The sequence below is a fragment of the Haliotis rubra genome, unplaced genomic scaffold (assembly GCF_003918875.1).
Source record: "Haliotis rubra isolate DU_JTF1 unplaced genomic scaffold, ASM391887v1 Scf50, whole genome shotgun sequence".
NCBI classification, from domain to species: Eukaryota; Metazoa; Mollusca; class Gastropoda; order Lepetellida; family Haliotidae; genus Haliotis; species Haliotis rubra.
The window spans coordinates 2999911-3024816 of NW_025767191.1; the positions used below are offsets into that span (position 1 = coordinate 2999911).

The following is a 24906-nucleotide window of genomic DNA, read 5'->3' on the forward strand; positions in this document are numbered from 1 at the left end:
ACGCAACGTTTATTGAATCATATGGGATCTAATGCCATGTATCATTAATTAATTACCACATAAGTCTTCTGGCTAGACATCACTGATATAACATATTTCTACCTCATCGTACAACGATTTCATATGTAATCACTGCGACTAACAGAACCGGATGGTCAGACTCACTGCCTTTTATTGAGTTTATCATAACCAGGAACATTTGTTTGGCCCATCTTATTCATACATGGACTAAAATGTTTGACCCACTGATGAGAGATTAACACTATCAATTTTTTTAATGAAGATAAAATAAGTTGCGTTATCTATGACGATACTTGCATGTAGTCTTGTATGCATTTAGAAAATATAGAATCATGTGCTTTGAGCAAATGAAACGGGAACAAAATAAGGGATTAACGGGGATTATCACGCCCCAGTGAGTTCTGCTACTGAAACAATAGGAGTTGGGTAAGTGGGAAGATCCCAATGAAACTGTTATCTCTCATTTCGTTTTTCTCACATAGGCAGTTTGACGGAATATTTCAATGGTTCGAAATTTAGCTGAGTTGAATTTAAATACGTTGAATTATGTGTGCATGCATAGAATTACAAAACAAAAAAGTGTGTTTTAAGGAAATAAAAATATTTGTCGGGGATGGGCGCCATAATTTTATATAATAATTTTGATAATTAATAATCATATGAATAAATATAAAAATGTTGTTCTAAATTAGACCGTCGCTATCAAAAGAAGTACTCTAGAGTTCTTGACAACTGATTTAACACATTTTTTCACTTAATTTATGAATGATGTTTATCGCTTAGATATTTAAATTGTGGTAAAAAAATAGATGCTTTGAAATTCCTTAAAAGAGTTAAAACATTGCAAACAGAACCTATCTGTTGGAAGAGTAAGTGGTTTGTTAGAATACTGCAAAAACTCGGCGCTGGTCTCTAAAATTTATACTGGTAGCATTAAAAGAATTTAAACTGTCTTATTGTCATTGAACTACCTGCGATCATTTAGTAAAATGATTTTCCAATTATTAACATTATCGTGTAGGCTTGCTTAAGAAAGTCTTATTCCTCCTCTTTAGTAAATCTTGAGCGTTGGACATGTTCAGCAGTGTAGCTGATTACTAATGTGTCTACTATTCTCGCTCAAGATTTACAGTTATATTTTTGCCAGTTATAACACTTAGAGCGTACTGTAAAAATATGCGTTTAACTTCACCTTCAGTGAATTTTATGAAAGAAATAGATGAAACATTATATAATTTGTGTTCATAATGATAAGAGACCACTAAAAGACCTTTAAAAGACATCTAGGCTCATTTAAAATTAAATAAAATATCTCGTTTTGCAGAAATACTACATAAATTATCCCGTCTTCGTTCAAAATCCTAGCAGTTTTTAATAGAACACATTCCTCGAGTGAACGTGAAGGTCGTAACGCCTATGCATGTATTCTCCTTTAAAAGGCAATGGTGTAACTGAACGTTTCACTGTCAGGTGCGATGCAAATTTCTCTTTTGTGACCGTAGATTCGGTTTCAAACCCCACCCTGGTAGACAGGGGAACATGTAGCGTACGTTGAGTAAGAGAGAAGGGCGATATGTTGGGTTTATTCCGGAGCTGTATAGAGAAGACTTGATAGCTTGTTCAGTCTCGTTCGTGTCAATCGTGTTACTGTTATTGCAAGCCAACTGTTATTACATTGCCGTACCTGTCGGGCCGTATGCCCCGGCACGCAATCTTATGTCATGTGACCTCAACCAAGCGTCCCTTGTATTCATGTACCTGGGTTCCACTGGCTGAAAGTAATATATCAGTGGGGTGTGTTTAGACTGTATTTTTGCATTCGGATAGCTCAGAGTGCGACGTCATGTCAACCGACATTCGCACAAGAAGGATATACCGGTTCATTTCTGATAGGGATTTCTGAAAAGGATTTCAGTCAGGTAAGAGGCGGTGTTCGCCACATCTAACTTAGAAGGAAATTAACACATCATAAACCGTTGTCTTGTGATATTACTAATCCTTTTGGACCCGTGAAGATCCGGGTTAGAATTTGTCTTCAGCAGCCCGTGCTTGTCCTAAGAGGCGACTAACGGGATCGGGTGGTCAGGCTCGCTGACTTGGTTGATGCATGGCATCGTATTTCAATTGCGTAGATCGATCAACATGATGTCAGTCACTGGATTGTCTTGTCCAGACCCGAATAACTGGAATATTCCTAAGTGCTGCGTTAAACAACAAACACAATGTCACCGTTTCACTCTGGTCAACTCACAGGCTTGCTCCTATTTATACCATCAAAATTTCCTTTCAATTTTCTAAATGAAATTTATGAAGACGATGCGCCCAGTAGGAAGCAATTATCACATACATGTGGATAATGTCTGTTCTTTGATTACACAGATTATAAATAAACTTTGCCCACAAAACGCTGCCAATACAACAGCCAATCCAGAGTTGTAGCTGCCAAGCCATAATTACTTAATTTAGCATGTACATTATATCTACAATGTTAAAAACAGATTTACCAGATCCAAGGTCAAACCCTCGCCTTGACATGTGCAGAACAGATAGCGTAAGAGCAGTTAGATGCTAGTTGTATTCACTGCACACGTTCAACGCTGTAGTTACGGCCGTCGAATACCGACGACTACAGCAACTGACATGAGTATGCATAACTTGATATAGTCCGACATTTTCAGGGCAGGGTAGTTCGTGTTTTGTAGTTCGGGGCGTCTGTATGTTAAAGTATGTGATCAACGTACTATCATAATTATATTTCATCATACACAAAGACAAGAGGAGGTCAAAACCATTGACCTCATCGTCATCATGGTACATTTGTTTGTCCTGCAGTGGGTATATGGCATAGTTTGTTGACAATTGATTTTCTTTCTTACCTTTATTAGTCATACAGTCATAAAGAGGTTATCACGTGAGTAGTTATAGGATGTTATACATCCATTATTATACATACATAGCGTATTTTCTTAATACAGCACATTTCCCATCCAAACCACAAAAACTTGATAACGACTTCTTCACACAATATCAATTTTAGAACTAAATATATATTACGTCAGGATGTCAATGATTTGATAATCAGACAGTGACATCAATTAAAATAGTTCCAATCAATACCAAATTGTGGACTCCTGGCGAAAGTACGGGTAGGGAAAGTAACACATTGACTGCACACATTGTTTCTATTTGACTTTCGAGACAGGCCATCGATCCGCCAACTCGAGTAACTGCCCTTTATCAAAGGGAAGTTACTCCAACTACAGTGTACGAAGGCGTCGTATTATTACAGTTAAACGCTTTTAATATTTCACTTGTTAAAGAATTACTCGAAGTTAAGACGCTAAGGCTTTCTTTTGCATGATATTATGTACAACGACAATTGAGCACATGTGATTAACCAAACATAATTTCATAACTAACATTAAACCGAAACAGCAATACCATTCTCTTAGTTGTAAAATTGTTATTGTTAAATTGGTCATATTTCTGTTGTTTATTATAGTCAGTTAGTCGGCAGACTTCAAAATACGAGCGACTACTGAAGATTAGACAAAGGGATGGCATCCACTAACGGATCTGAAGGAACCGGAAGCGCGTTTGCGAATGCCGGTGTGGGCACGGTAGATCTCGTTGTCATCATAGTATATTTGTTCGTCTGTCTTGCAGTTGGTATATGGGTAAGTATTAGCATTGTTTGATAACATGTACTTTCCTTTTACAAGCTACAGGCTGACAGGAATTTGCCGTAAGAGGCGACGAACGGAATATGACTGCCAAGACCGCGGAATTTGGTAGTTGCATTCAATTTGTCTTAATCGATGCTGATGGTTTCAAGCACTGGATTGTCTAGACCAGGCTCTAATTTTCCAATTGCTGTCCTGTTACTTAATGGGTTGTGGGTCAGAATAGTTCCCCAGTACCACATGCCTGTCTACTTGCTTGGCCTGTGGATCAGAATTGATCCCATTTGTATCTAAACATGAATCCCTGGTCAAGATGACCATGAGTGGCGATTAAAGCGGTACCGTGTAGTCAGATTCGGTCAAGTGGTTGTCTGGGTATCATCGTGCGTCAACTACTGTCTTGACTGTTCCACACTCATATTTACACGGTGGTGTTGTATATATATGGAATGTAGCTGACTGCCATGTAAAACAATGAAAATAAACATTATGTTGAACTATCCGCCAAAGGATTGGTTGGTTTGTTGATTAACGCCGCACTCAGCAGTATTCAAGCTGGTCAGGTCTCTTAATGCCTACAGTGACAAATGCCTACAGGCAATAATAGCTACGGAGTATGTTGTTTTAGGTGAGCAGCAGTGATACGCTTTCCTGCACAAAAGTGGTCACTTCCACCCTAATGAGTTTAACCTGTTTACACTATGAAAACTTCCTAGAGATTATCTGATCATATCTGCACAAGCAGTGCCTTATGTATCCTTTTTGCTTGTTTTCAATACAATTTCTCTATCTTTCTCAACAGGAACTATATATGTAAAAGCAATTTAATTACTTCTGTTTAGCATGCAATAGATGTTGTACTGAGTAAGTTTGAGAAGGAAACATGTTGAAATAAAATGGGACTTCTGCATAGTTTGGTTCAAATCATGGTGAATCCAAAGAAGGTTGAGTACTACACGTCGCAGAAAGGTGGGCAGCAAGTTCTGTTAGATGGCTACAGGTACAGGGTGAATAACCGGCGCCTGACATGTGTGCACTGGAAGTGTGTACAAGGTGGTTGTCTAGGCAAATGTATCACAGTTGGACAGTTTGTCCGTAACCAGTCGCCACATAATCATCCTTCAGAAGACCAGGTTGCCTTGAAGATTACAAGCACACTTCGTCAGAGAGTCCAGGCCGAGACAACTCCCATCCAGATGATCTATAACGAAGAATTAGCTCAGCTTGATGTTCAAGAGGCTGCTGCCATTCCCTCCTTCCACACCATGAAGAGTGGCCTGTACAAGCAGAGAAGGAAGACCATGCCTCCACTTCCCAAGACTCTTGCTGACGTCAATCTTCCAGACATCTTCAAGCAGACAGTAGATGGACAGCCTTTTCTATGTGTTGATGATGGCGAAGAAGACAGAATCCTGTGTTTTGCAACAAGTGATCGGCTGAGGCTTCTCAACGTTGTGGACACACTTTACATGGATGGAACTTTTTACTCCTGCCCTGCACTCTGGGACCAGCTGTATGTTATCCATGGCCTCATTGACATTAAGATGACTCAGTTAGTGAGTGAGAAAGTACAGCAAACCACTGGACATCCACTTCAGCCAACTAGCATCCGAACAGACTTTGAAATCGCCGCCATCAGAGCAACAGAAGCAGTGTTCCCAAATAGTGCTGTCCGTGGTTGCTATTTTCACTATTCACAAGCTCTGTGGAGGAAGGTGCAAGAACTTAAGTTCACGGATGTCTATCTCCAGGATCCTGAGGTGTATACGTGGATAAGGCGTGCTACAGCTCTACCTTTCTGCCTGTGAGGCAGGTTCAGGATGCCTGGGTAGATGCTCCCGAGATTCCACAGAAGGTCCAGTGGCACGATTACATCACCAACACCTGGGATGACGACCGTGCCTTCTACAGAGTCGGAATCTAGAACCAGCATGACAACCTAGGACCTCGCACGAACAACCATCTCGAGGGGTGGCATTCCCATCTGAACAAGGTCGTCATGAGAGCTTATCCAAACACCTTTGCGTTGGTGAAGGTTCTTCAGAAGCTGGAGAAGACCGAACGGAACAAGCTTGTTCAGTTCATCCATGGAGCTAAACCACCGCCACGACGTCGTGTGTACAAGGAGATTGACAGCAGGCTTGATAAACTAAAGGATCAGCTACGAGCTGGTGTGAAGGGTCCCTTGGACTTTCTCAGTGCTGTTGGTCGACTAGTGAAGACTTTTTTGCCAGTCAAAATATGCATAAGATGATGTAAAGATATTTGACCCTGTCAGATGTAAAGATATGAATTCAATAAATGTTCCATTTCACAAATATATGAAAACCCCCAGCATTTTTTCATTGTGTAGGCATTTGTCCACCTTGTCTGTTGGAATGTTCCATTTATGTAATGGGGAGAAGATAATGCTGCTTGAAATCACTGGTGCATTACTTTGTTTATTCTACACTGTAGGCATTTGTCACTGTAGGCATTTGGAGACTACGCCTTCCAGCTATATGGAGGCTATCCGAAAATTATCAAGTCTGGACCAGATAATCTAGTGATCAACAGCATGACCAAAGGACCGTAGTACACGTAAAATGATTGAAATGGATAGCGATACAAATTTACATTTTGAAACTCGTCATTTTTACATCAGTATTCAGAATTTGTTCACTGGTGGATAGAACGTATATTTAGATGATGTACATTAGGATAGAATGATATTCGTCTTCAATATTACGTTTGTCACACATTCCGCCTACCTGTTTCTCAGTGGAATAAAATATAAAAAAAATTAATCTAAATCATTAGAACATATTAACCACACTACACACAGTACTGTATTGTTTAAACACTGAATACGATTATAAACTTTCCATACTGAATATTTCAGGACCATTCTTGTTTAGAATTAACTTTACCTGAGCTCAGTGACTACTTAGATTCAAAACTATAACAACAACATAGTCTATAGTTAGTATTTCATCTGTTAGCTGTTCTCTCTTTCAGGCGACATGGCGGACACAGCGTGGAAGCGTCAGTGGTTACTTTCTGGCAGGGAGGGACATGCTTTGGTTTGCGGTGAGTGCCATTCTCAATTCTTATCTGGTATCAAACAGGAAACTTCACAAACCGAACACGTCGGTGTCATCACATTGATTAACTTCTACGTGTAATTTGAGTCTTAAATTCAGCGACCGCGGCCATTGTCTGGAACATTGCTGAGTGCGGCGTAAAACTAAACTCACTCACTCACTTGAGGATTCTTGGGCTTCCGGATATTATCCCGTTGTGCAGCGAGAGTAGCGCTGAACACAAACCAAACTAGTGGAGATTATAGCGCACAAGTATATTTTGATTCTGCGCAGAAGACGCCGACCCATATTTTTAAAATTGGAAACGCCGTTCCTATTAAGGGCCTATTTAACTGAAGATAAAATGGGTGACGCTGTTGTGATATTGCACCTCAATTGTTGCAGCAGCCCGTGTCCCATAAAACTGAAACGAATCATCGAGACTATTTATTTTACGAAGACAGCTCTGTGTGTTCTAACACTTATTATGTGAAAACAAACCATTTGAAAATTATAAGGGCGAGAGAGGTTACAGTTATGATAAAAATTGTAAAGTGAGTGGTATAAGTATGTATAAGCGTTGAAAACATCTTCATCGAATTGTGATCATGTGGTTATACTTCTGGGTTGGGTCAACAATCAGGTGACAGCTATAATGTTTAGCTGGTCTCCGAGCACGAACTGCTAAAAAATATGCGTATTTTTAAAGCGCTATTGGCCTATTTTGAAATGCACATACTGCTGAACATCAGAGCGTGCAAGCTGGACCTTGGCCAGGGTGTAACCATGTTGTCAAAAGTCAATGACGCTGTTATTGCTTGCAAAATAAATATATTACTTAGATTTAAAATGTGACAAGATAACCGGGATTCTTCATGTCACACTGGGGCGATGGGGTATCTTAGTGGTTAAAGCGTTCGCTCGTCACGCCGAAGACCCGGGTTCGATTCCGCATATGAGTACAATGCTTGGAAGCCCATTTATGGTGTCCCCCGCCGTGATATTGCTGGAATATTGCTAAAAGCGGCGTAAAAACCAACTCACTCACTCACTCACTCAAGGTGCAATCAAACTGGAATGCTCAGTCAAACTCGAATTAGAATGTTAATCAAACTCGAAAGATCAATCAAACTCGAATGCTCGGTATAAACACACTTTAAGGATAACAAGTTATTATATTTCGTGAGTGCTACCTATCGATTCAGGAATGACAACGGTTCAAGAATCTGTATCGAAACGTCGAACTGACGAAATAACAGAAGTTATCCATAAAGTGAGTCTTTATTCTACTTCCCAGTTTCTATAATGCCACTCAAAGAAATTGTCGAATGCTCAGTTGGAAGACTTGAATGATTCATAATTTCTGCACGCTGGTAGATCCAGTGCTGAATAAGTGAGTGGCTGTGAACTGTATCAGTTCTATGTATCAGTTTAATGCAGGGGGAAGACCCGAAGTGATGCAGCTCTTTACAATGGTAACATCGACAAACACGAGAATGGTGCTGACAAAGTTACGTTGAGATATAATCATTTCGAACCCGCACTATTGAGTAACAAATGATATTAAAAAATCATGACCTAACTAACGTATTTTCTCCCGCAATATATAAATTCTTGTGATGAGAAATGTAACCTGTATCATCCATCTGTCTGTCTTCATGGATGCTTCAGTCAGATATTCACGGTAATGTTCACTAGACAGATTTTGTAAAGGTTCAGTTTCGTTTTGAAATATTATTTCGCACTAGTAAGAATTTTGGCATTTCCAGGAAGTGGAAACGGAGTCGAATACGTACTAGAGAATTTAGCATTTGGTAATCCATACGGCTTAGGAGGGCATTTTAGGATGGTTGATACAGTTTTATGACTTAAATCATAAGACATCAATGTGCAAAGACTGTATTAGCAAAATGGTAAAAATCGGAATCTTCCGAAATTCCACTGAAGCGCTTCTTCAAACAGTTCAGAAGACGTCAAATTCAACAGTCATTATATACGAGGACAAATGCCATTCCCAACTTTTCGTCCCTACTTACAATCATTCACGGCGTTTATCAGGACCATTTTGTTTCCAGATTGGAGCATCTCTGTTTTCCAGCAACATTGGCAGCGGCAGCTTCATCGGCCTCGCAGGAACAGGAGCGGCGTCGGGAATTGCCGTCGCAAGTTATGAACTTAATGTAGGTTAATGTAGATCAACCATCCTCAAACATTGACGGGAGATTATATTTAATGTCCTTCAACATTGTTTCCGTTATAAACATGACGGTGACCGAATATAGTTGTATAGTGAAATATTTTCTCTTAAATTGTATTTTTTTTCCTTTGTGTGTGTGTGTGTTCTTGGGCAAACAACAAAGGAGACAGACACTGCACTTCAAATTGAAGTCATAAATAACTCTTCTTGTGTTCATTAAGACGAGACCAGTGGAATTCGATTATTAACGATGTGAAATATTATTTCACTTCAAGGAACCGCACAGTTTTAATGTTTTTACAACTTTGACACAAGGCCTACCGTGTCCAGCAAACGGGTTTTTTTAAATCAAGTGAAATTATTTTTTGCCAGGATTTATTTTCTTCTACAAAAAGTGAAACATTTTTTTTGTTAAAAAAACAAGTGAAATTACCTTTTGCCACGATTTATTTTCTTTTGATTAGAAGTGAAGTTCGTCAATTCAACGTTCCTTAGAAAATGCGATGGGAATACAAGAGAACCTTTTCGCTGACAATAGTTGTGACAATTTCCTTCCAGGGCCTGTTCTGCCTGCTGCTGCTAGCCTGGTTGTTTGTCCCTGTGTATATAGCAAGCGGGGTATGTATGCGTATCGGGGATGGCATTTGTGTGGTAACCCCTCACACGTGCAGGATTATGTCTACAGAGTAATAGATTGGCGTAAAACGACAGTGATGTCACAGAGGGCTTACTTAGCTTGTGCATAGTTGCGTTCCTATGACCTGCAACAGTCTTATCCTTGTTAAGTATGTGTCTTGGTGTGAAGCATAACGTCTACATGAAGGACCGGTATATCTTATTTTTGGTTGCTTTGTATCTTCTTTAAAAACTGATGCCCTGCAATTTCGCTCCAATTATACGGTCGCTGCTCAGAGTTTGAAAGTGTAAGATAAATATAATTTACAAAACGAGTCAAAACCATAAGTGAGCGTTGGGCTTCCATTTTCACTAAGTTGTCACATCACCATAAATCGTAAAAGATACTCACAGCATGAGAAAAATGTTAATTATGACGGTTACTTTTTTCTTTAAATATATACAAATATATTTGTCTGAGTTAAAAAATGAAAATGCTGTGGATTTTTCCAATAGCTGAACTATTGGCCATGAATATTCTGAAATGTTTAAACAATGTTAAGTTTATTGTATTATTTCATATATCTTTATACCAATGTGTAAGAGGTTAACAAACATGTCTGCTCTGCTGGGAATCCTGGGTACACATACGGCAGGCAAGGTTACTGATGCATAGGTGTTCGATAATTCTTATAAAAAATGTGTAGCTTATACTCAGACTTTGGCTTCAGCAGCTTATGAAATCACCCATGAACACATGCGTGTCATCCACCACGCGTGTCTTTCACAGGTTTACACCTTACCGGAGTATTTGATGCGGCGCTTTGGAGGTCAACGGTTACAGGTTTACATGGCGGTGTTGTCTCTGATGATCTATGTCTTCACCAAAATATCAGTAAGTGCCCAGATGGCAGTCATTGAATAATAAATATGTCCGAACATAACATAGGCAGAGAGAACAAATCATGTCTGAAGATGTTTGAAAACGAAAATGGATACGAATAAACATGTTGGTTAATGCATTGCTTGGTTGGTAATGTTGGATACCAAATGGCACAAGTCAGCCAAACAGCCATACACTAAGGGCTCAGAACATATACAGTCATGCGTTATTGCTTAAGGGTTTTATATGTAAAAGGTGTCATTCGTGGCCAGGTCATCAAACGCCCCGAAAATCTCTTCGACGAGTTACGTCCCTTAGGTGTGGCAGTATCTCTTGATTGGTTATCATCATGTTTACGGTTTTCGGTTGGTCATGTCATGCAGTACAAATTCGTATGATCTCTCTTGAGCAGAACGACTTCGTGCGCCGGGTCCACTGAACACATTTCTTCAGCTCTAGGCTGATAATGCGTGTGATTCACTGATCTCTCGCGCACGTAGAGTAACATGAGAGCTTTATAAATTACTTCTTATATCTGTAAACTATCATGAGTGCATTACAGTCACTTTTGTTATCTGTAGACTGACATGAGTGTATTATAACGACTTCCTTTACGTACACATGAGCATTAATCAACCTCAACTTTTCGCATATGGGTACGGACACACAAAATGCTGTTGTGTATGCATTGAAAACCAAATAACCATAAACATAGTACTAGTAACATATTTTACTCCAGTTAAAGCAAAATTAAATTGGAAGTTAGTGACAATTTAGCTGCAGTCTGAAAGGAATACACAAATACATGAATATCAACAAGCCGGAATGTTTGACCATCATGACAACGCCACCAATCTTCTTGTCACACAGTTCTCAAATAATAATTGTTGTGATGAACTACCATTGCCGACCACACCTCGAACAGGAAACCGTCTGCCTGTCGCCTCCTCATACTGACACTCACGTGTCGAATTCTCAACACCGGAGCTCACTAAGATTCCAAATGGAGTGTCTGCTACAATTCCTACAGATTTGGAACATGGGGAACTCTACCTCGCACTTGACTCCAATATAGCCCCGGAGATGTTCGACTGGGTTCATATCGGGGATCATTGCGTGCGGCATCGGATTGCAAAGTACTAGAGGAATAAGGACTCCGTCAACGCGTTCATTGGTTTTCTTACGTCTCCCGGGTCTTGGACAATCCTATGCTCCACCGATGGCCGCTAAAACCTGTGCGATAAATGTTCACATTTCCCATGTTAACACAGAACATCCCTGCGTCAGCGTGCCAATATCTTGCCATCGTGTATTTTCTGAAAGTCTATGTCTTGACATAGTTCATTTGCAGTAGTGTCATCAGCAAACCCAGCTCAGAAAACTGTAGTGGACGTACTGCAGTTTTGAAATTTATATCCAAGTGTGCCTCTCATGTGCATTCTAGTATGCTAGGGAATGATCATTAAAAATAAATGATCACCTGTTTGGACCACAGGCCCTCGTGTCCTTGCGAAGATTAAAAAAATATTTTGAGATGACCCCCGACACGAAATGCTACACAGTACAATACATTATGACAAGGTCATAATGTATTGTACTGTGAAGCATTTCGAGTCGGGGGTCATCTCGATATTTTTTTGATTTTTCTTGACATCTGTAATCCTCGCAAAGACACGAGGGCCCGTGGTTTGGATCAGAACTTGCCCTTAGATTCAGGTTGTTCTTATTTAGGCTCATGTGTATCTGTAGGATGACATGACTACATTAAAAATGGCTTCCTTTATCTCTAGGCAGACATGTATGCTGGTGCCATTTTCATACAACAAGCCGTCAGGTGGAACATCTACCTTGGCATCCTCGTCCTCCTCGCCATCACCGCCATCAACACCGTCTCCGGTAAAATTATACTCACATTGTTGTCGCTTATACAAATACTAGTTAATTTGGGCACGCCGAATCTACAGGTATCCATCCTACCATGACAAAATATACCTGTACTTGATTATTTGATGTTAAAGAAGGGGTCTAAAGGAAACTTTATATTAATATATCGCCGACAAAACGTGTATAATTCTGTCTATTGTATAAACATCGCATCCATTGTATAAACATCTCATTGTAACTACATCTCTGGCTTCCATTCACTATTCTTTATGTACTTACTGGCTTCATCAGCTTACTGCTTAGCCAATCATGGCAATTATGTTGTTTCCTTTGTCTATTATGTTGTTTCATTGTTATATACAGTATATATATGCAGCTCCTACACTTCATGTATCACTCTTGCTTGACAACGGTACAAGAATCTGTATCGAAACGTCGCACTCACGAAAATAAAGAAGTTGTTATCCATAAAACTTGTTATATAAAGATGGATTTATTTTTTTATAAAGTTCTATATGCAATATATGAGATCAACAAGAATGAAATTTTCGCATAGAACAACACTAGATTCGGGAGCCGCGTATTTCCGTGCGTAGATTCAAATAGCTCGCCAAACAAGGTGAATAACTTCGGGGAGTAAGCGATTTAATATCTTGATCGGTTGTTATTTTACACGTTGTGACGCCACATAAATTGGTATCGATATTCGTAAATGCAACAGAAGGAGCGAAAGTAGCCCACCTTGCATGAACCCTTTACCTTACTCACCTTACGGTACATAACGTGAACGTACATGTTATTCAGTTCAGAATTAAATATGAAAACCGAAAGAATAGATGCAATGGAACGTGATCTGAAGCTACGTAGTCTTGTATCATACTCATTATTGCGGCTTTGTTCTCTTATGATCATAAAAGACTCGCGTTGGTGAACACATGATTATCGGGTCCCATATGTTAAGTACACATGAAGGTCGTCGATAATACGTAATGCGGTAATACGTTTGTCTTTTAGCTCAATACAATATGTTTAACACAAACAATATTACGTATTTCAGGTGGCCTGAAGGCTGTTATCTACACAGACACTCTACAGACCATCATCATGGTCGCTGGGGCGTTTATACTCATGGGTATAAGTAAGTGTGTTTCTGGCATTAAATAACAGTGACGTGTCAGCCAGATCCAGGTTTTCTTACTGTAAAATACCCCAAAAGCGATTGTAATCCGTATTTCCATATATTAGCATTTCAATAACTATATCTTGTTTACAGAAGTTGTAATTATTTAACATGTTCAAACATCAGTTTGATTTTTAATAATTTTTTTCATATATGTTTTGAGACATTGTTTCTGAAATTGACTCTATAATTGTTTCCAAAACATGCGAGGACATCACAATCGTCGCTATTGCTTTTGAAAAAGACGTAAGAAACTGGCCACAATTCTTCCAATTTCAGGTTTTGCTAAGGTAGGGGGGTTAGAACCTCTGTACGAAAAATACTTCGAAGCCATTCCGGAGAAACGTATAAACGGAAGTGACGTATGTGGCCTGCCACCTAAAGACGCCTTCCACTTGCTGCGGGATGCATCAACGGGTGATCTCCCCTGGCCGGGGAACGTTTTTGGCATAACCATTTTAAGTGCCTGGTACTTCTGTTCTGATCAGGCAAGTGAGACAGCTTGTTAAAATGTTAGACATATCTACGTGATAGGGCTTAATCATGGAAGTAAACAGTAATTGAATGGAGATGCACTCAGTCAATAATACGAACACGACTAGATTTCAACTGAGCAAATGACAGAGGGACAAAGGAAAATATACCTAATTTTGTCTTTCTGTTATTGAAAAGTGAAAGAAGTGTTGTTAAATTTGATTATGTCTAATTAACCATCACATTTCCTTCAACAACTTGGAAGGTGATCTGTGACTGGATTATTTCAGCTGTAACAAGGTTACTTACTGTTTTCACACTTCTGGCAGGTAATTATAAAGGGTATCCTAATAAGGACGAACACAATGTGTAGTAAACTATATAACTGATTGTTCTGCTACAGGTGTTGGTTCAGCGCTCTCTGGCGGCCAAGAACATGCACCACGTCAAAGGAGGATCCATCATGGCGGCATACCTCAAGGTCATCCCGCTCTTCACCATAGTCTTTCCTGGCATGATCAGCAGGATTCTCTATCCAGGTAATTCTCTACTTTAGTAATTCCTTTACCAGGTAATTTTCTATCTAACTGATTCATTATCCTGGTAGTTCACTATCCAAGGCCAGTGTCCGGGTAATTAATATAGACCCAAAGAAATACGTTTGCATGTGTTACGTTGGTATTTGAATATCCAAGCAAAGAAATGCTGGGGATATTTTACGTTTATGACTTGAAACACAGAAAATGATCTCGACCACGACCATTAACAGACAACTTTTATCCGGTTGCCTGGCAATAGGATGAGCTTTTGCTTTTTACTATGTCGGACTCTTTCACTTTCTGCTCTTTTCAATTAATGATTAAATAAGTACCCAGTCTACTTATTGTTAACGTGTATACGTATATAAACTGGTTTATTACCCGCGTTATGGACTGTTGGATATAAACGTTGAAAACAATGTGAACCTTTTTACCTAATTCCGTGAAACAATATGCCTACGTTTTGCTCAATCCAGGTAATCAACAAAGATAATTGTCTATCCGGGTGGTGATAATTCCAAACGATGCGCCAAGGGAATTATCTATGCGGGGATTTATGTCCAGATGATGATCAATATTGTTCAGATAGTGAACCCTATCTATGTGTCTGTGATCTGTGAAGGTACCTATGTTCAAACCCACGTGGTATACTGTGTTTCAGACCAGGTAGCTTGTGTTGACCCCGACACCTGCTGGGAGGTATGTGAGAATAAGGCCGGCTGCACGAACATCGCTTACCCTAAACTTGTCATCGAACTCATGCCGGAAGGTAGCATCACCCTCTTGCCATTCTAAAACATGTACATGTTCTCTTCACTCTCAGGGAAATGAAAGTGGTCAGTCACAGGCACAGATGCTGTGAATCCTTTCAAATATGACACTGGTGCAAATGCATCGACTTATCCGTACCACGAGAAAAGTGTCGAGTCTTGAGCACTAAGTGCTTATATTCATACCAAACGGATCTGAGAAACATATATTGTAACGTAAGTTGTAATAACTTCCTATGTAATGAAGTTTGTATGCCTCTAAAGATAACTGGCTGTCCATATGTGAATCCATAATTTCACGTCGACAAAATGGATGGCTCAGTCATCTGAGCCACATCAATTTGCTGTGCATAGTTGCCTCCCTTGGCCAAGCCAGAAACTTCACATTGTTGGCGTAAATCCCGGTTCGCCCCTGATTAGGTTAGTAGTAAACGTTTGTGACCTTCAACACTTCCGGCTTTCCGCCTACGTTGTCACAACTACGTCATGCAACTGGATTAACGTTTAAAGCGACGTTAAACGTTAAACTCACTCACTCACTTGGACATAACTTGTTGTTTCATCAAGCAGTTACTTTGATGGTAAGAACCGTTTATGTCATCGCAGGTCTCAAAGGTCTGATGTTAGCGTCGATGATGGCTGCGCTTATGTCATCACTGACGTCGGTATTCAACAGCGCCAGCACCATATTCACCATTGATATCTGGAAGAGACTTCGACCTAAAGCCGCTGACTCCGAGTTGCTCGTGGTTGGCAGGTAGGTGGCGATGGCGTCCATAACGGAGACGTTAGTAATGGTAGCAACAACGGTGATCGTAGCACTTGGTTGCCGGAACAGTAAGCAGTAACGGTTGCCGAAACAGTAAGCAGTAACGGTCAGTCATAGAGTGTGCCGTAGCAGTAACCAATCTCACACGACACCGTGGGTAGTCTAATGGTTAAAGCGTTCGCTCATCACGCCAAAGTCCCGGGTTCGATTTCCCCCATGGTCCAATGTCCATTTCTAGTATACAAAGTCAAAGTCAAAGATGTTTATTGTACAAAAGGCCTCCGGCCCATATACATTATACATATGTTGCAATAAGTAGTAATTAGTGATTCAAACAGCGAATCATGTTACAGGCAGTGAATTATGTTACAGATTGTGAATTATGTTACAAGTACAATACGATGGATCCCCGCCGTGATATTGCCTTAATATTTCTAAAAGCGGCGTAAAACCTCACTCACTCATGACGTTTACTATATCGTGTCTGAGTCAATACAACCATATATACTTCTAGTTTTCGAAACTGTGTGAAGAAGTTAGCGGATGATATTGTATTGCATTCCAGCATAATTTCAAATCGATCTTAGTACAGGGGAATACGTGGTTAATAATACGAGCACTGATCGGCACATGTAAAATGAGTCCATAGTTCTGTAACACTATATTTATCAAGTTAACACTGAAGTGGACCCATTTCAGAGTGTTTATACTGGTTCTGGTGGGCGTGAGTATACTGTGGATTCCAGTTCTTCAAGCTGCCCAAGGGGGACAACTCTTCAACTACATTCAAGCAGTGACGGGATATTTTGCCCCGCCAGTTCTCTCCCTTTTCCTCTGTGCCATATTATGGGGAAGAACAAATGAAAAGGTAATCTATAGCATAACCTAACTTTTAAAAAAACAACACTTCTTTATAGTGACTGCATTTGTGGAAAAGGTAAGATCAGGATATGTGAAAACGATTTGGGTACTGAAAGTGAACCACAACAATTTTTTATAGATATGCATCCATGGTCATCAAGTTCACCTTATATGACACAGAGATTTAACAATGAGTGAGCTTTTGGCAAACTATCTCAAGTAACGTTTAATTAAAAACTACTGCTCCTTAAGAGTAAAAATATGAACGTGATGTTAAACAACATCTCCACCTCAACCAACATTTCCACATATTAAGATAAATCAGTTTACACTATAACATGACCTTGGCCGCTTTTTCCCGAGAATATTATCTGCCATGTACACAGATACCTTTGTGATTACAAGACGTGCATACAGATAACAGAATGAGGTCGAAATGCATAGATTGAGCAGTAACATACACTCAATGAAACTAAACAAACACAGCCCTCCAGAAAAATAAAAAAGAAGGTTAAGCTTGTGTATGCGTGCCGTGTAGGTGACTAAATCTGATAAGCATACAGCGGCTGTCATCTAAATCTGCGCGTTAAGTGTGGTGTTGGGATCGGGGCCCCGTCTCACAAAGCGATCTTAGCGCTACGACTGTCGTAAGCTTAATAGGTATGGGAGTTACGATTATCTTATCGCTAGGACTGTCGTAAGCCAATAACGTATTGGAGTTACGATCGTCTTCGCGCTACGACTGTCATAAGCCAATACCGTTTTGAAGCTAGGACCGTGTTAGCGCCACGACTGTCGTAAGCCAATAACGTAAGAGTTCTAACGAAGCTCTACGAAGGAGGAAGCGCTATAATGGTTTATATGATGGTTAAAGCTAGGTCTCTGATATTTAATTTAACTGGTTTTCTCAACTTGTTTCTGGATTTGTCAGCTCCGCTCCATATTTGGGTGTTCAGTAAGGATTTCATTTGATTTCTAGTGTGGATAGGGAGATTTTTTATTATGAAAAAAGGCCAAAATGAATGGTTTGTTTTGTGAAATAAAATAACGCCACTATTTGTTTGAAAGTGAATATCAAAAAGTGTTTGATAATGCTCAGCAGATAATCAAATTCTAAAGAATTCTAAAGAAAACCCATGCAGATCAAGCGGGCACTATATGAAGTAGTAAAATCCCAAGGCCTGCATCCTACTGCGCATTCTTCACTTTAGCATGCCATGAAGAAATAATGTTCAAAGCGTTGTTTAACCAAACTCACTCTCTTTTTTTTAGCGTCTGGATAACGGTTCAGTATGAAATCTTTATAGTCGAAAACGGATCGTACATTCCGAAAAGTGGTGTCACCATATTTGATGTTATTCGATAGTTAAGGTCGGCAGTTGTTTACTCAGAGTCAACTGATCTACCAATAACTGTTTGTAAATGTATTGCTTATACATATGCCGTTTTGTGTGGATACAGACAATTGTTTAACTTATCGTTTACTCATCTATGTTAGATGCATAGAAGTAAAACACTTTTACTTCAACCAGCAATTTTATCGTGAGATAATTGAAAATAATTATATAATTTTTGTTATTTACATTGAATTTCAACCACTAACACTGTACTGTGTTTACGGTGCTAAAAGCTATATTTCTGTGTGTTTTTATAGTCGGGGTTGGATACCGTGTCCCATGTGCGCAATTTAAGAAAATGTACCACATAAAACTCGATATCCAGGGAGTTGAACAAAGCTGTCCAAAAGGTTTATAATAAGCGTTGTTTTAACACAGGGTGCTTTCTGGGGCATGATGATAGGCTTGGTAATCGGTCTGATCCGGATGGGGTTGGATTTCGGCTACGGAACCCCAGGCTGTGGAGAGGAGGATAACCGTCCTCTCATCATCTCCAAGGTCCACTTCCTCCATTTCACCATTCTCCTCTTCGTCGTCAGCATGGTCGCCACCATCGTCATTTCCATCCTCACCGAAGCACAGAATACGTCACATGTGAGTAATGAATTCCCTGGTGGTAACGAAGGTAACGGCATGTCGGCGTTGTCTTGGGTCCTTGTGTCTGCTCAAAATGCGTTACAAAGTATGATTACTTGGTGTGGTGGGGTAGCCTAGTGCTTAAACCGGTCGCTCGTCAAAGCGACATAAAACCATACTCACTCACTACTAAGAAACAAATCTAAAGTGAGTGAGTGAGTTTGGTTTTACGCCGCTTTTAGCAATATTCCAGCAATATCACGACACCAGAGATGGGCTTCACACATTGTACCCATCTGGGGAATCGAACCCGGGTCGTCTGCCTGACGAACGAACGCTTTAACCACAAGGCTACCCCAACCGCCCCCAAATCTAAAGGGACACAGTAGATGACGATTAACGTTAGACTGTATCACGGAGGGCGGTGGGGTAGCCTGATGGTTAAAGCGTTCGCTCGTCACGCCGAAGACCCGGGTTCGATTCCCCACAGGGGTACAATGTGTGAAGCTCATTTCTGGTGTCCCCCGCCGTGATATTGCTGGAATATTGCTAAAAGCGGCGTAAAACCAAACTCAGTCCCTCACTCAATGTATCACGGCGGTCCAGACAAACCAGTGGTTGATAGCACGATCAACAGCTCAAAGGCGGGGTTCGACGATAATCAGCCATGTGACAGAGCCTCACCGCCAGATCATCATACAGTCGAATCCCGGCAACCATACAGAACAAATGTTACTTATTTTAACCCGCAACCCCGACAGGTCTACACAACTCTGGCAGTTGCTAATAGTTAATAGCACTTGAATAGGTACACAGTGACACTGTCTGGACACGGTGACATGTACTCTATCAGATGACGTGAAGTAGTCCATATAACTAGTTCAAATACCTGCCGTGCTTGGAGCCCGCTGTTAAGGGGTGGACCCATAAAAGTTAGGGATTGGATCTGACAGTATTAAAGAACACCTGTAACAACAAAGAGGAATACACCTCACCGAATTCTAGTTATAATGAAGGCTATGGCCTTTAATCCCAGGTTCTTTACATGATCTATTGGCTTGCATAATATTGATTGTGGATACAAACATGTGAATTTTCACATCACAGAAACACATTATTTGATTTGGTTGAAATTTACATCATGCATTGAACAGTGCTGTCCTATGTTTCATCTATTGTCTTGATTCAATGCATCAAAAGGTGACTAACCAACTACGTGTTTGTAAATTTGCAATTTAAATAACATTCATTTAGTGTGCATCTTGTTGTGTTCAAATAACACTTTTACAAGAGAACTGTCCGTATTGAACATTTGACCTTCTTGTTCAAATTTCTTTGATATCTGGTACTTTCGCTCGCAACTGGCAACATGGTTTCAGGAAGTTCAAGGATAATATCATCAAAAAGTTTATTCGAAATATTTCGAATTTAGTTAGAAGCTATCTGTTTGACTATTTTGTTTGAGAAAGGAATGTGTTTCAATAATATTACGGCAGTTCCATACATGGGTCTCTTGGAGTGAAACCTTAATTTGCAGCGCATGTTTTGTATGGGATAAATCTTTCTCAGTAAAGTACTGTTTCGAGTTGAGACCTATCCGGGATTCTGACCCACACTCTCAGAGTAAAGCACCTATTCGTCGCAATACAAAGTCAGCAATCTAACCCAATCAGCCATCGCAGTAATCGGTGGCTCAGATAGTGTGGGTTCGAATCCCTGATAGGGATTAAACCTAAAATGTACCAAGATCTGTACTTTACTAAGAAAGTTTTTGAACAATTTCCTTTTCAATGCCTCGTGTTTTGTCGCAGTCCATCCGGCTGACTTGGTGGACCAGACACAGCCAGGAGGATAGGGAAGAGTTCCCGGAGGAGAAAGCACGTAGGGAGAAGGGCCAAGCTCAGAGGAAAACTGATATGGCCAACCGCGAGCCTGTGGGTAAGGATGTATACCTTTACGTCGCTTGGGAACATGTCCGTGTCGTTGTACAGATCTATACGTTTACATCAACAAACACTATTGTGCCCAGCAATCGCCCCTGTTCACAGCTGTTAGGGCAGACACGTTAACATGAATATAGCATGACCAGAAATTATTGAGAATTTTAGGACTATGTTTAATTGTATTTCTAGTATAAACAACCTTGACCAGCTATCAAGTGCTCGGTTTCATTCAAGAGAGACAACTCCGTTAATCCCTTTTCATTAGTTTGTGAAGAGTTATCCCCCTTTGTTAACTTGCTAGCAGACGACATTTTCAGTGATCCTCAGTATGGATGATTTAGAGAAGAGGAAGTTGATTTTAGAGTATTATAACAAGGACATCAGATCAGCTACAGTGATTTCAAGTAGAACAGGCATCCCTTTGTCCACTGTTTATCGTGTTTTGAAAAATATTGCAAATGGATATGGCATTGAGCACCAGGGAGGCGCAGGTAGGCCCAGAAAATTGACTGTCGGTGACAGGAGGCGGCTTGGTATTCTTGTTTCTAAAAACAAACGAAGGAGTTTAGAAAACTTAAGGCTGGATATGATTGATAGAGGAACTGTAACTGTCTGTAAGGAGACAATTAGAACTGAGCAGAAAAGTCGAGAAATTCCATCACCGATCATGAAACCTGAACAAGAGGAGCAAAGGTTGAACTGGTGCTTACAGCTTAGAAATTTTAACAGGGACAAGGTGATTTTCTCAGATGAAAGTTTCCTCATACACTGAATTTCTGGACCAAACAAACTGAAAAACCTTTGTATCAGCGCCCAAAGTACAGTCCGAAATTTAACGTGTGGGGTGGCATATCTGTGTTAGGGGCAACGCCCCTCTGTGTATTTGAAGGGAATATGAACAGTGAGCGGTACACAGATATTCTCGGGGGACATTTACTTCCATCTGCTCACCTGTACTGTGGAAATAGTTGGATTTTCCAGCAGGACAACGACCCAAAACATCGTTCAAAGCATTCACAGGCCTGGTTTCGGACCCAAAATATGACATTATTAGATTTGCCAAGCTATAGCCCTGACCTAAATCCAATAGAAAATGTTTGGGACTTATGAAGGAAAGTGTCAATTAGAAAAGTCTGACAAATATTGCTGAAATGAAAGAAGAGGTGGTCCGATATTGGTACAGCATTGACCACGACTTTCTAACTTCTTTGATCAGTAGTATGCCCCGCCGCATTGAAGCCTCCATTGCTGCCCATGGTGACTTGACAAAATACTAACTGTTCACCGGTCTTTGAATCTGGAGTTATGTTCTGCTAATATTCACATTTAATACGTGAGTAATGAGAGAAATATTTTTTAACATTTACAATCTTAAATTCTCAATAATTTCTGGTTGTACTGTATCACCATAGGCGAATCCAGAGGCCATTGAAACTCGCCTGAAAATGAACTGTGCACATGAATATCACTATTGTATTCAGTAATCGTTTTCGGTCATGTAAGGGCAGAAGGGACCATGCAAACATGAACATATAGTATTTTATCTTACCTTCATGTAAAGTACTTTAATTTCATTGGTCAATGACGCTTTAACAAGTTAAACCCTCCCAGGAGGGTGACAACTGGAAAAGAATATTACCCGCTGCCACGGTAACCGCCAAACTCTCCGCCGAGAAGCTGTATCTCTAAATATCGTATGACGTCATAATATGACGCATGCAGTGCACGGAGTTCGGAAACCGTTCGATTATCTGTTTTTGAGTTCACTATGTACACATTTCTTTTACCGACTGCTTTATTTAAACTATTTTATAGAATCTACATTAAATCGTTTGCACACTCAACTTACACTTAATTGACCATTTTTAAGCTTGTCAGAATATGTTTCACTGATTTTAAAAATCTAGTCGAGAAACACGCCATTTTGTTTACATGTCATATAGTCGGTAGCGATCTTCAAAATAAAATAATATTTTGTACATTTAACATGGCGGTAAGATAAATACGTTGTATGCTTCTCCCACGAGAGAAGCGTATAACTTATAGCATTCACTCCTGGCTTTCGTTCACAGATGTGGCCTCCTTGCCGAAGTGGCGACGTATCATATATTTGGTATGCGGGTATGAACCTCCCCAGGCTCAGGAGATCTCGGAGGAAGAGGAGGAAATACAGAGGAAGGTGTTGACATCTATAGAGGAGAAGCCCAAGTGGAGAATGTTCGTCAACGTCAACGCATTTGTGCTTATGACAATTGGAATCTTTCTATGGGGATTTTTCGGCTGAACTATTTGTTGTTTCTTAGGGATGCTATCATTGGTACATAACACTTCGATGTGTTTGTGTATTTTTGCTGCTTCCATCAGTACTGTTTTTTGTATTCCTGCAATGAAGGTTCTTTTACAGCTTAATTGTTTTTCATGTTACATATATTCCAGTAATTTAATTTCATTATACCTCAACGCACGTCTCTTCTAACTGTCCTGAACGCCACTTCACATTCGAACAGAGCTCTAACGCAAATGAACTACCATTAGTAATAATAAGTTATATTGATTCAAATAATATAAAGCAGTTCAATCCACTGCGCCTCATGTTTCTTCTTGCCTTCTAAAACGCCTTCTCTCACGCCAATGAAACTTGTCATTCGAGCCCTTATTCTTTGACGTTAATCTTGTCGTTTGTAATAGTGATATTCATTATTGGTCCAGAGTAAGCAGTTTGAGCCGGCGCTCACACTCATAAGTGGCTGTCTGACATAGCCCCTTATATACCCTTGTGATACACATTGCTTACTTGGAAGTTCTGCAACTATTGTCTCCAACTTCCTCTCTCAACTCATTTCCGAAAAAAATACAGAATTATTAATTAAAAGCGTATTGTAAATAAAAAAAGGCAATGAACATACGAGAAAGTCTGTATATTTGTTGTATATGACTGTCGATGTGGTTACGGGTAAATTTGTCAAATAACTCAGTAGCTAAAGGGTTTAGAACGTTTGATTCATTCATAACATCCGTGTTGCTATGTCAGTGATGTACGTTTGCTGCTATTCCTGGTCCGTTACTTTTCTTCATGACAACTTAGCTCTTAAACTCTGACTATTGGCCATTAACGCTTTCTAGTTCACCCAGCACGTTCCTTTCAAGAACGGTCATAAATCACCCGCGCCCTTTAATGTTAAACCGAAGATCAGAATGCACATAAACATGAAGTAGTAGGGTAGAGGGCAACATTACAATACTCATTTATAAGATCTGACTGGATGGATAAACTGTTTCTAAAAGTTCTAGATGTGATGAAGTTTTACCATGACATTTGATACGAAACAAGTTATGACACACTGAGCAGAATACATAACGGCAGTCAGTTCTGGAACTACAACACAGCTGAGGAATTATGTTAGGAAATAGTGTTTGTAGAGATCAGTCTGCAAGAACCCATATGTTTACTGGATCATTACTTATGTGACAAAAATCGAGCAAAATGTGCTGCCATCTTCCAAGTTGCTTGGACGTCAACAATGTTACCGTCTTCCCATGTTGCTGTTACCATGCTGCTCGATTCTTGAGCACTTGGACAGACAAAATGTCATACAGTCACATATATCTGCAAAGGCCATGTTAACCGCATATCGAATGTCATAATGGTGCATGCAGCAAGGTCTTTTCTCCGTGTCTCCGTGTTATTCATTTCAGATTGATCTAAAAAATACTGAAAGCCAAACAAAGTTATTCTATGATTATTTGACTTCTCAATGTTATTATTGGTTGTACCCACACCTTTTCATTTTATCCATTGTTCTTGTCTTTAGTTCTTGATATACATCTTATTTTTCATCAAATAATCATATCATTTTGCGCCATCTTTCAAGTAATCAGATATGAATAGCAGTTGGTTAATAAAGACAAAAGTAAACTCTGGTGTTTGTCATCACATTGATCAACACATATTCTGGTCAAACATTTTCGGATTTTTTTACATATTTAGTCATCACGGTCACTTTTTTTGCAAGCAATTTCCAAACTGTTTGATATATTGGGTTCGGCAGTGC

The 24906-nt window shown here is 39.9% G+C and overlaps 1 protein-coding gene across 1 annotated transcript; it reads left to right on the plus strand.

Moving 5' to 3' along the window:
• Positions 1–1453: 1453 nt before the first annotated feature.
• On the plus strand, positions 1454–24770 carry LOC124291833 (sodium/glucose cotransporter 4-like). The gene is made up of 16 exons (XM_046728903.1): positions 1454–1940; positions 3524–3698; positions 6702–6773; positions 8842–8946; positions 9522–9581; positions 10369–10473; positions 12252–12357; positions 13403–13483; positions 13805–14013; positions 14403–14538; positions 15200–15307; positions 15915–16065; positions 16777–16945; positions 18714–18929; positions 20723–20849; positions 22927–24770. The coding sequence occupies exons 2-16, from the start codon at positions 3579–3581 to the stop codon at positions 23136–23138; spliced, it is 1977 nt and encodes a 658-aa protein (XP_046584859.1). The 5' UTR covers positions 1454–1940; positions 3524–3578; the 3' UTR covers positions 23139–24770.
• Positions 24771–24906: the final 136 nt, after the last annotated feature.